General features: G+C 56.4%; 1 protein-coding gene across 1 annotated transcript; it reads right to left on the bottom strand.

Moving 5' to 3' along the window:
* Nucleotides 1–5,283: 5,283 nt before the first annotated feature.
* GADD45B (growth arrest and DNA damage inducible beta) lies at nucleotides 5,284–7,361 on the bottom strand. Its single transcript, XM_061188908.1, has 4 exons — nucleotides 7,097–7,361; nucleotides 6,893–6,994; nucleotides 6,287–6,509; nucleotides 5,284–6,020 (listed from the first exon to the last, which is right to left on the bottom strand). Exons 1-4 carry the CDS (start codon nucleotides 7,138–7,140, stop codon nucleotides 5,907–5,909), a joined length of 483 nt encoding a protein of 160 aa, XP_061044891.1. The 5' UTR covers nucleotides 7,141–7,361; the 3' UTR covers nucleotides 5,284–5,906.
* Between the last annotated feature and the right edge of the window lie 5,108 nt (nucleotides 7,362–12,469).

Raw genomic sequence — 12,469 nt, 5'->3', positions numbered from 1 at the left:
CCTCAGGAACTGGGAGCCAATAAATCATGCAATAATCATGGCACCCCAGTTGGTCAGGAGCTCTGGGTCCCAGGCTCACTCCGGGGACTCCAGGACCATGAGGCCCGGCCCCACGTGCATGTGAACTTCAGGGACGCCATGTAGCGGCACAGATCCAACCACCCAAACACGTAGCCACGCAGTTTCAGAGACCGAGCCCTACTCACAGGGACACAGGCAGAGAGGCAGATGCTACCATGCACAGGTAGAAGGAATCAAATAAACAGTCGCATACCAACCAACCCTTCTGGAAGGCTCTCCCTTCTGTTCTAAGTGCCTTACATATCTTCACTCATTTAATGCTCAGGACGCCTGAGAGATGGGCACTCCGATTAGTATGCCCATTGTACAGATAAGGAAACTGAGCCCAAAGAGGTGAAGCAATTTGCCCAAGAGCGCAGGGCCGGCAGCCTCCACACCAGGTTCCAGCTTCCCCAGAGAGGTGGTGTCACTGCGTCTGGCCAGGACCCAGCACTTGGCTGGTCAGTGTGTCCCTTAGGGACAAAACAGTCTGTTCCAGGGAAAGAGGTGACTGATGGGTCAATCTCTGGTTATATGTAACTCCGGATCCCGGCTTGAATCTTCGGGCCACAGCATTGAGGAAGTGCCAAGTGGGTCCCACGAGGGGCTTGGCCACGAGGGGCCTGGAGGCTGAGAAAAACACATTTCTCCCAACCCTCTTGAATCTGCAGCCTAACACAGGAGACGGATAAGGAGCGAAGGATGGCAGGATGAAGTTGTCATTCCAAACAGGGCGGGGCAGGGGAAGTGGGCAGAGCCAGGAGGCAGGCTCTCAGGGGCCTTATCTGGAGGGCTCCCTGAGGAGGACATCTGAGGTGAGGACAAGAGGGTGCTGGGTGTTAGCTTGCGGAAAGGGAGGGACGAAGGGTTCTGGGCAGAGGTTAGAGGGCCAGGTGTGCAAGCAGCGTCTAGGCCCAGGGTGTGTGTGCCACGCTGCACGCCAGGGGTGGGGTGGGATGAGGGTGCGGTGCCTTCCCAGATCCTGGGCTACGGGGAAGTGCTAGTGCTGCTGGGATTGCAGGTACACGTGCTGCGGCCCACAGACGCAGGGCGGGCACTACGAGTCCAAACTTTGGTATTGACACGCCCTGCAAAGTGGATGAGCCCCCAGATGTCACGCATGTGAGAAAAGCCAGACACAGAAGGCCACGGAGTGTGTGATTCCACCTGTATGAAACGTCCAGAACAGGGAAATCCACAGAGATGGAGAGTGGATTCGTGGTTGTCAGGGGCTGGGAGAGGATGGGGGTGACTGCTCATGGGCTCATGGGGACGGGGCTTCTTTTTGGGGTGATGGAATGTTCTGGAACTAGATCGTGGTGATGATCGCACAACTGTGTGAATATACTAAAAACCACTGAATTATACTTTAAAGGGGGTGAATTTTATGATATGTGAATTATATCTCAAATACATATATACATATATATGTATATATGTGTGTATATATATATATATATATATATAAAGTTCTAACTCTGAATTACTACCTGTAAAAAGCAGAGAATAACAGTACCTACCTTGTGGGGTTATTTTCAGACGGATAAGAGATGGCAGGGCTGAGGGGCTGGCCCAGTGCAATGTCAGCTACTATCATATCACTTCTCCCAGCATCGCTGCCCTATGTGACTGTCTCACTCCTGGCCCCTCAGCCCGGTCCCCAAGTCCAGGGGGACATTATAGACTTCATGACTTGCTCACAAGGCCAGCTGCCTTTCCCGGGCAGGGAGGGTTCAAGGCAATAGCAGGAAGCGTACACACCATTGAGGCCTGGGGACAGGGAGCACATCTGTATTTACATATGTCAACACGCGTGTGATTCTGTGGCCGTGTCCACTGTGGCGTGTGTGTGCACAAGCACACCTGGGGACAGACGCTCGACGGAGGCGGCGTGTTTAGGGGACAGACTTGGAAAGGGAGCTCAGAGAAGCCACGTGCCTAAGGGGATGGGGTGAAGCTGGAGTCTGAGCCCTCCACCCAGAAGTGCTGGGGGGGACCCATGGGGGCAACAGTGTGTATGAGGTCTGGGGAGCTGTGTGTGCGTCTCCAGGTGTGCCTGCGTGTGTGTGTGTGTGTGTCTCAGGCCCGAGGGTGCAGGTATGGATGGAGGTGAGCGTGGGTGCCCTGAGAGGAGAGCCATGCACGCCCAGCTGGGGAATAGCATCTTTCTGCACTGTCCTGCTCCTGGCACCCAGCCCCCAGCAGTGGCAGCCCCAGGGAGGGGGCACCTGCAGCAGTGACCGAGTCTTTGTGACCTGTGGCCACTCCTCCCTGAACTCTGGCGGGGGGGAGGAGTGTATTGGGGTGCAGCCTGCCCCCTCTCCCTGTCCCCCTGGGTTTTCAAGACTCCTGACCAAGCCGTGGCTCCTCCAGTCTGGACCTCAGGCTCCTCTTCTGGAAAATGGGACAACGGCATCGTCCTCAGTGGGCAGTGGTCAAGTTAAGGGTGTCTGCACCCAGCGACGACCGAATCAGCCGAGCTGCTGTTATTACCTCCTCCGAACAGCCTTTGGATTCTGGGTTAGGTCAGGAAGACTCAATGCTTTTATTAACGACAGCAACAACAACAGCAAGAGTAGTAATAACATTAATGAGAATAATGAGAGAACTGGTATCAGAACGTAAGAGCCATGACCCTGCAAGTTCGCACGTTCGCGCGGTGGCAGCGGAGAGAGCTGGGGTTCACCTCTCCTGGGAAGCCACGCCCCCTCTGAGAAGCCACGCCCCCTCTGCGTCATCAGTTAACCCCTAACCCTAACCTGCAAAGTAAATGAGCCAAATACCGAAGTTGAAATCAAGACAGAGTCAGGAACGGTGCCCGCAGAGAGGCAAAGGGACAAATCGGCTAATCCTATCTTGATTTACAGTTTTGGTCCCCAAGGGATATTCTCTCTCTCTCTCTCTCTTTTTTTTTTGTTTGCATTCGAGTTAGAAATATATTGCTTGAAAATATTCTTTATCTTGCCCACCGAGTTTTTGGTCTCCTGCTGTCTTAAATTTTGCACGGAATGCGTGTCCCGCTCGCCTCACCCTAGTCTCGGCTCTGCTAATTCACAGGGTGGCTGTGAGAGGATTAAAGGAGATGCTTCTGGAAATGCAGGGGGACAGTAATAGTGCTGATAATAGTCGTCGTCGTAATAATGGCTAATCCTTTTTATACATTCTATGTCAGAGGAGCTAATCTAAGGAATATATGTTTCATTTAACCTCAACAATCTATGAGGTAGGTAGCATTATTATCCCTATTTTTCAGAAGGAGCAACTGAAGGCACAGAAAGGTTAAGGTACCAGCTCAGGGTCACACAGCTGGGGTCCCACCCATGCCCTGTATCTCCTTGGACCCCAGGGGCCTGGGGTCTTGCCCCCACTGCACAGGGGACTTAGGGAGGAGAGAGTCAGAGGTCATGCGGCCCTTTTGTCTGGCCAAGGTCAGGATGGGGACAGAGCAGCCCACACCCGCGGGCGGAGCCGGCCGGGAGCTTCTCCTGGGTGCCCCGCCTGCCTCCACAGGGGGAAGTCCAGGTCACCGTTGGAACAATGGGCCCAGCCCTGTCCACCTCAGTCCTTCCCCATTGATGCCCCCCACTAAGGCCCCTCAGCCTCTGCTCCCCTTCCCCTCTCTGGGCCTCATCTCAGGGATCCTCCCCATTTCCCCCCTACCCCCTCGCAGTCCCTTCTCCACCCCTCGGGGCTTCAGTCCCCTCACTTCCCAACTTCAGCAGGATCCCCTCTCTCCCCTCAGACTCCTCCCTCCTCTCCTGGAGCTCAAGTCTCCTCACTCCCTTCCCCCCCCACACCTACAGGGATTCCTTCGGCCCTTCTCCCCCTCCCGCTCTGGGTTCCCCCTCGCCCCACCCCCATCCCTAAACCCCTCCTCTTCAAACTCCCACCTCCACCCCTCAGGGCTCCGGTCTCTCTACTTAGAATCTCCCCTCCCCCAAATCCCTGCAGAGATTCCTTCCAGCCCCCCTTAGACCCGCTGAGTTCCCCTTTCCCCCCTCCCCCCCGCGGGGCTCGGGTATCTCCTCTTAGCATCTCCCCTCCCCCACCCCCAGAGGTATTCCGCTCCCCGGGGCTGGCGGGGGCGTTGTCCCTACTCCGGGCTGCATCTCAGTTTCCTCCCTCCCCACTCCGGATCTCCCCTCAGGAGGGATTCCCGCCCCTCCCCCCTCGTCTCCCTCTGGGATTTCCCCCTTTCTCCTTCCCTCCCCCATCCTCCCCCGGGGGGGCTCCCCCCAGCCCCGTGACTCCCCGGGGGCCGTCGGGGTTTTCCTCACTCGCCCACGTGGGGCTCCGTGGAAAGGTCGCGGCCTACGGCTGGCGCCCGGGTTACCTCCCCACCCGGTTCCCACGCCCCGGGGTGCGGGGCAGAGGGGAGGGGGTGTTGCACGGGCTCCGCGAGCCCACCCCGCAGACTCGGCGCGGGAAGACTGAGGCCGGAGTTCGGACTGGGCCGCGCTCCCAGTTCCCTGCCCCGAGCCAGGGGAGTCACCGCGCCTGCGAGTTAAGGGGAAAAGGAGGTGGCCGGCCAGGCCTCACAGTTTCGGTTTAGAGGCAAAATGCAGCAGCGTGCCAAGCCCAGCTGGGCCGGGAGCACGACTTCCTAGGGTATTTTTCTGCTTGTTGATTTTAGTTTGGGGAAAGAAAAAAAATTCTTTTTTTCTTTAGTGCAGTGCAGAGGCCCACCCTGGGAGGGAGAAGGCCTGGGTGGGGGGTTGCTCTCTGGGGGATCCCCAAAACTCTTCCTGCAACGCCCAAGCCCAGGGGCAGCTCTGAGCTCCAAGCCCACCTCGCTGTGTGGTTGAGGTGGCCCCTTGACCTCTCTGGACCTGGGCTGCGGTGGCAGCCGGGCGGGCACGGGCTGCAGCCAGCCCCCAGGGGTGCGTCTATGTGTGCCCAGAGTTTGGGGTTGGCTCAGCGACTAACAGCGGCGGCACGGCGGCCAGGTTTCGTAATAAACCGGTCTTTTAATTGCTCCGGGGCAGGAGGAGGGGAGAAGAAAAAAAAAAAGAGGCAAAGATTTGTTGGACTTGGGTGGCGCCGGCTGCAGAGAGAAGAGGCACTGTTTTTGCAAGGAGCCTGGAGCAGCTAACTCGGACTTAAGTAACACTTCCTGGTGAGCCTGCAGGAGGTGGCGTGGGCGGCGCCAGTGCTGTCGGAGCGCAGGGGAGGTGGAGGTCCTGGTCCTGCACTGAGGCCGGCGGTAAATACACAAGAACCCAGAAGCTTTAACAATTTATTACAAGGCCATCATAGTAGAAGTAAAAATATATGTATCTCTAAGCTTCCCATCTTTCTTTCACCGATTCAAGTAACAAGTGCAAGTAACAAAATAGATTGTCTACTTAGTTTGCAGACTGGGAGTTCACCGGTACAGAGCAACATCAGCCCCGGCTCCCAAGTCCCAAAGTACTGTTCTGGCCACAGAGTGCGGACCCTCGGCCCACCAAGGCCCGTTTGCACATGTCAGCTCTGGTCTCAAGGAGTGGGGGGTACTATCAGTCCCACCCCACCCCTGAAGTGTGGAGTCTAGGCCCTCCTGTGTGTGGGGGGACAGCTCCCCCACTCCAGCTTCTGCTCTGTCGCCAGGCCTGAGCTCCAGGGTCCCCTCTCTTGCCGGCCTGGGTCCCATCTTCTCCTCACACGGTGGCCGCTGCTGGCGCTGCTCCAGGCCCGCCGCCCTGGGTTGGCCACGCACTCCCTCTCCTGTCTTCAGCCTCCAACGATCCTGCCCCCGATGGTCTCATAGGTTGGGTTGTTTGGGGGGGTTCTGGGAGGGAGGGGGGATCAAATATTTATTTTATCGTGTTTTTTGGCAGCAACAGGTTCTGACGCCGGGCAGGGTCTCAGCGCTCCTGGAGGGGGATGTAGGGGACCCACTGGTTGTTCTCCCTGCTCTCTTCGCAGTAACTGGCAACCTCCACCAGGCCATGGCTTTTCCAGGCGTCTGTATGAGGGTTCTGTGGGAAGGCGAGAAGACGGGGTTCAGTGGGAGCCCCAGGAGTGGCTGGGGAGCCCCCCTCTCCCAGAGCGCCTTTGGGGAAAGCAGGTTGGCTCAAAATAGCTCCCTGGGTGACTAAGGCCCCGAGACCCAGCCGGCTGCCCACGGGGACATGCCGAGCATGGCTGAGCGCTGAGCTGGTGCAGACTGGCCAGCTCAACTTTGTTGACAAACAAGGGGCCAGGTGCCGGGGTGGGGAGGGGGCGGGGCCGAGGCCCAGCTCACCGTGACCAGGAGGCAGTGCAGGTCCCGGGCCTCGGTGGTGCCCTGGGTCTCGGCCGGCTCGCCCAGCAGCTGTGCCAGGCGCTGCATTCCTGACACCCGCACGATATCAATGTCGTTGTCACAGCAAAAGGACTGGATGAGCGTGAAGTGGATCTGCAGGGCGATGTCGTCCTCCTCCTCCTCGTCAATAGCCAGAAGGCACAGGACCACGCTGTCAGGGTCCCTGAGAAGCCAGAGTGGGATGGTGGATCAGCTGGGGACTGGGGAGGGGCCACCGTTACGGCGGGGAGTTTGCAAAACCAAAGAGAAACCGCAGGTGCGCAAGGGATCGCGTCTGCATGCAGATAGTGGGGGAGAAGACATTCCGTTCAAAGGATGGCGGGGTAAGGCAGGGGCATAGATGGGGTGACTGCCTGCAAATGATGCAGCACCGGGATACTGCAGCCTCCACCCCTCAAAAAAAAAAAGAAAGCAGAAAGACCCTCGACCCACAGTAGGGACACTTGGGGGTGTCCCAGCCCCATGCAAGCGAAGGATGCAGCAGGGAGCGTGCAGAGCGGAGGAGGTCCCCACCCGCGCCCAGCCCGGGGCCGGGGTCTCACTCACACATTCATCAGCTTGGCCGACTCGTACACCCCCACGGTGAGGCGGTCCTGGCGCTGCGCAGCCACCAGCAGCTCCTCCACCGCGGCGCTCACCGTCTGCATCCTGGGGCCAAGGGAGACGGGGGTCAGCGCCGGGCCGGCCACGGGGCGCTCCGGTCCCCGCCCGGCCCGGCCGACCTCAGGCGGCGGGGGCCCCGCTACTTACTTCTGCGCCGCGTTGTCGCACGCCACGAGCTCTTCCAGCGTCATGTTGCAGTTATAATCCACAGTGGAAAACAGCCCCACGACAGTTCCAAGGGAGAAAATGCAAAGTCCGAGACCGGAGAGCCCAAAGCCTTCCTACGGAGCCCAAGCGTTCGTCAAGACCTTCGGAAGGCAGCGAAATCCTCCCCAAATAAGGCGGAAAAAAATTGCCAGTGCCTCAGCAAGAACAATCCAGGCAGCTGCAAAGAAAACTCTGACGTCCTCAGCTTCACCAACCTTAGCGCGCGGCTGCCGGCGCCGCCTTTTATAGACTTGTACAAACAGGGGCGTGGCCCCGGTGGTTCATCCGCCCCTCCTATTGGAGAAAAAACAAAGGCGAGAGAAACCCGCGCTGCGGTTGGCCGGCGGCGGGGAGGGGGCGGGGCGCCGCGAGGGGGCGCCCCACGTGGGGGCGAGAGCCGGGCGGGGCGGGGCGGGGGGAGCCGGGGGAGTTTGAGTGCCAGAAAAGAAAAAAAAAAAGCAGAAGTTTTCTCCTGATTTCCCGGCAGCCGCGCCGAGTTTCGGGGCGCGCGCGGGATTTCCAGCGCGCGAGGCGGCCCGGACTTTCGGGGGGGCCTGGAAACCCCGGAGAGTCCCCGGCCCGCGCCTTTCCAGGTTCTGCTGGGGTTTTGCACAGAGAGGGAGTACGGTTTGCAGCCTGATCCTTTCTAGGTGGTGGTGGCGGGAGTCTCCCCAGGCTTCAGGGACCCCAGACCCTGGGTGGCTTTACTTGCTGGGCCTCTGTGTCCCTATCTGTCCAATGGGAATGCAGCGCTGGCCTCTTTGGATTGCAGTGAGTCCTAAATAAAATAAGGGGTGCACGGTAAGCGTTTAACAAGAGGTGGTGGTCGCTGGAGGCCGCCTCGAGGTACCCAGAAACGGGGGCTGCAAAGCCTAGGGCCGAGACCGGGCGCCTCATCCCCACCCGCCGCGAGTTTCAGGGTGGGGCGCGCGTGGGAGGCGCAGGTGGCTCGGCCTCACGGACTCCGCGCCCCCTGCAGGCGCCTCACGTTGCAAGGTCTGACCGCATGTCCGCCTCGCACCTGACCGTGGGGGGAAATCGAGGCCCGGGAGAAGCGAGGGGAACCGGTTCCTGCGTGCGTCGCGCGCTGCCACCTGGGCGCGCTTGCAATGGTGGTCGCCGCCTTTATTTCCTCCCTCCGGAGCGGCCGCTGAATGTACCTAGCGCGCACTGGGCACCAGGCTCCCCGTATCACGGTTCATTTAACCCCCAAGGACGCGGGAAGCAGGGGCTACTCTCATCTGCAGGATGCAAAAGGGGAAACTGAGGCTTGGTGAGGCCTCCACTCCCCCAAACCCCCGGTTAGTTCGTGCTGGAGCCACACGTGTGCGCCAGCCACAGCCGCACGCTGGGACGGCCGCCAGCCTCGCCATCTCCCCTGGAAAGCAGTTCACGAGCCAGGCGGGCAGGCCCGCGTGGGACTGGCTCCCACGGCCGAACGGGGGCTCCCGATGACTCACAGCTGCGCCCACTCCCCCGCCAGCCTGGGGTCTGGCCTCCGCCCGGCGGCTCAGTTCCCCCAGCTCCCGGGCTCGCTGTCCGGCTGACGCATCGCGCCGCCTCCGCGCCGCCCACCGTGGGGGCGCGAAATGTCCCGGGGGCTGCGGGACGCAGCGGCGTCACCTGGTGGCCGCGCGTGGTCCCTGCGCCCGCAGCGCCGGAAGGGACAGACCGGCCGGGGGCGGGGTGAGGAGGAGGAGGACTGGGACTGGGGTGGCAATTGCAATATTTTAAATACTCAATATTTTATATGTGAAACATGTATTTAATAACTTTATAGTTGCAATATTTTTTAAAAATCAACTAAACTACTGCCCAGGGGCGCCTGCTTTTGTTTTTTTGTTTTTTTAATTTGGTTGTGCTGGGTGTTAGTTGCAGCTCAAGGGCTCCTTAGTTGCGGCTCCAGGGCTCCCTAGTTGCCGCACGTGGTCTCCCCAGTTGCTGCATGCGAACTCTTAGCTGCAGCATGCACGTGGGATCCAGTTCCCTGACCAGGGATTGAATCCGGGCCCCCTGCATTGAGAACGTGGAGACCCAGCCACTGCGCCACCAGGGAAGTCCCCTGGGTTTTTTTTAAATGGTAAAATATGCACGATATTCATCATTTCGATCACTTGTAAGTATACCGGTCAGTGGAATTAAATACATTCACGATGCTGGGTAACAATCATCGTGATCTTGACCCAAACCTTTTCTATCATCCCCAGAGTAAACTCTTGGGAATTAGACATGAATTGCCCCCAACTCCTGACACCCACCATTCTACTTTCTGTCTCTATAAATTTGATACTTTAGGGACATCCTATAAATGATATCATACTGTATTCATCCTTTGGCGTGTTATTTTACTGAACATAATGTCCTCAAGGTTCATCCATGTTGTTCATCCATGTGTGTGTCTGCATTGCCTTCTTTTTGAGGCTGAATAATATTAGACTGTAGGGAGGGGCCACATTTAGTTTATCCATTTATCCGTTGATGTACACATGGGTTGTTTCCACCATTTGGCTGTTGTGGATGCCCGTTTTTGTCAACAAAGTTTTATTGGACAAAGGGCAGGGTATAGGGTGAGGGGAGTGAGGTATTCACCTCAGACACAAATTTTAAGGGAATGCCACAAAACTCAGTCATCAATATAAACAATACCATAGGGACTTCCCTGGCGGTCCAGTGGTTAGGACTCCTCGCTTCCACTGCAGGGGGTGCGGGTTTGATCCCTGGTCGGGGAACTAAAATACCACAAGCTGCATGGTGCGGCCAAAAAAAAAAAAAAAAAGATATTTTTTATTTTAAAAATTTGTGCCAAAAAATCCCCACCCATGATGAGCAAAAATCAAGGTTTTATGTACAGACACCATCTGACAGGGTGAGGGGTGGAGGGCAGGGAGGTGAGTTGTGCACATGCAAGGTCAGATCCTGTCTTTATTTGCAGTTTTGATCTTTTATTCATCATGGATTTTTTTGTATTGATTTTGACTTTTGAAAATATTGCATTAAAATATTTATCTTGAGGATTGAGTTCTGGGCACCCCCTTAAATTTTGCTCCTAAGGTGAGTGCAGCCCTGAGAATGTCCCTGTCTGCTCCTAGGAGAGAGAGGTGACCCTGTTCACAGGGGAGCCCTCACCACCCTCATGGAGAACATGTGAGTTGGCGACTTCCCCAGCCAGGAAATCGGGCATATCCGCACCCGCCTTGCAAATGAGATCCCTTGTCTCTAGAATTGATAAACATAAGAGCTTTAAATTTTAATTTTGCATTGCATTCAAGATATGCATAACAGCAAACTCTTCTTGAGCATTTACTACGTGCTCAGCCTTTTGTAAGCAGTTTCTCCTTTGATGCCCATGAAGCAGCACTTGTGTGATGGTTGCAAGTTTCTAGGGGGTGGAATAGAGACTCCGGAAGATGGTACTGTTCATCCAAAGGCATGGAGCTCAGAGTTGTCCAAGGATATTCCAAGATACTCCAGCTATTCCAAAAGGCAGGGGTTAGGACGGGATGTTTGGAGTCTAGAGGGAGAGAGAGGGGTTAGGACGGGATGTTTGGCGTCTAGGGGGCGCAAAATTTAAAGGGGCACCAAAACCTTGCTCATCAAGATAATCTTTTTCTCTCATTTTTTATCAAGCTAGGAATCACATACCATAAAATCCACCTTTTAAAAAAAATTTATTTATTTATTTATTTATTTTTGGCTGCACTGGGCCCTTGTCGCCGCGCGCAGGCCTGCGCACTGCAGCTAAGAGTGGCCCCCCCCCCCCGTTGCGGAGCACCAACTCCAGGCGCGCAGGCCTCAGTAGTTGTGGCACGCGGGCTCAGTAGCTGTGGCTTGCAGGCTCTAGAGCGCAGTCTCAGTCATTGTGGCACACAGGCCCAGTTGCTCTGCGGCACACGGGATCCTCCTGGACCAGGGCTCGAACCCGTGTCCCCTGCATTGGCAGGCGGACTCCCAACCACTGTGCCAACAGGGAAGTCCCAAATCCACCCTTTTAGAGGATCTAGTTCAGTGGGTTTCTGTAGAGTCACAAGTTTGTGCAACCATCACCACTAATCCAGAATGAGATAAATATATTTTTTCTTTTTCTTTTTTGGCTGAGCCATGTGACTGGTGGGATCTTAGTTCCCCGACCAGGGATCGAACCTGGGCCCTCAGCAGTGAAAGCAGAGAGTCCTAACCACTGGACCACCAGGGAATTCCCGAGGTAAATTTTTTTTAATGTGATAGTTTAAATCATAATGCACGCCAAAACACCCATGATAAACGGAATATTAAGATTTCCCATCAAGACAGGGTCAGTGACAGTCCCTTACCAAGCCATATTGGAGCCCCAGACGAAAGGAAAACAGTAATGATTGATCCTGTCTTGATTTCAATTTTTGATAATGTAGTCAGCATGGAGTTTTTTGCATTTAAAAAAATTTTTTAAATATTGCATTGAAATATGATTTTTCATTGTGACTGAGCTTTGGCCTCACCCTCATTCTGGCCCTGCTTCTTGGGACCCTGCCTTTAACCCCCACCCCAAGCAAACCTGGGAGACAGGAGTGATGTTACCAGTGGACAGAGGGGAAACCAAGTGTCTAGGAGGTTGGGGCGTTGGTTTTGCCTTGGGGGGTGGATCAGGGTTCTCTCCCAGCATGGCGGCTGGAATGCTGCAGGGTTAGGAGTCCCAGGGCTGGGGAAGGACATTTGAGAGGTGAGTGCAGAGCTGGAGGCCCCTTTGCATCATAGGAGGTGTTATGGACCAAAAGTTTATGTCCCCAAAATCCAAATGCTGAAACCCTAACCCCCATGGGATGGTGTTTGGAGGCGGGGCCTTTGGGAGGGGATGAGGGTTAGGTGAGGTCGTGAGGGTGGGCCCCCCCCACCCCGCCCCGCCCCGCCCCGCCCCACCCCGCCCCGCCCCCGGTAGGATTCGTGTCCTTGTAAGGAGAGGAAGAAAGACCAGAGCTCTCTCTGCCATGTGGGGTCACAGTGAGACCAGGAAGCAGGCCCTCACCAGGAACTGGCCACGCCGGCACCCTGATCGTGGGCCTCCCACTTCCAGGGCGGTGAGGAATCATGTCTGTGGTTTAAGCCCTAGCCTGTTGTGTTCTATTATGGTTACTCAAGCCAGCTAAGACAGGAGGGGTGTGAGGGGCAGGGATGAGGAGAACGGGGGCTCAGGGCAGGGGTCGGGGGTGACCAAGGAGACTTCTGACTGCCTGGCTTTGAATCCCCTCCTGACCAGCTACGTGAACTCGGGCATGGCATCCTGCGCACGAGACCCCTGTGCCTCAGTTTCCCCCTCTGCAAAATGGAAATAATAGCATT

The sequence above is a fragment of the Eubalaena glacialis genome, chromosome 4 (assembly GCF_028564815.1).
Source record: "Eubalaena glacialis isolate mEubGla1 chromosome 4, mEubGla1.1.hap2.+ XY, whole genome shotgun sequence".
NCBI lineage: Eukaryota > Metazoa > Chordata > Mammalia > Artiodactyla > Balaenidae > Eubalaena > Eubalaena glacialis.
This window is presented reverse-complemented; position numbering and strand designations above follow the sequence as displayed.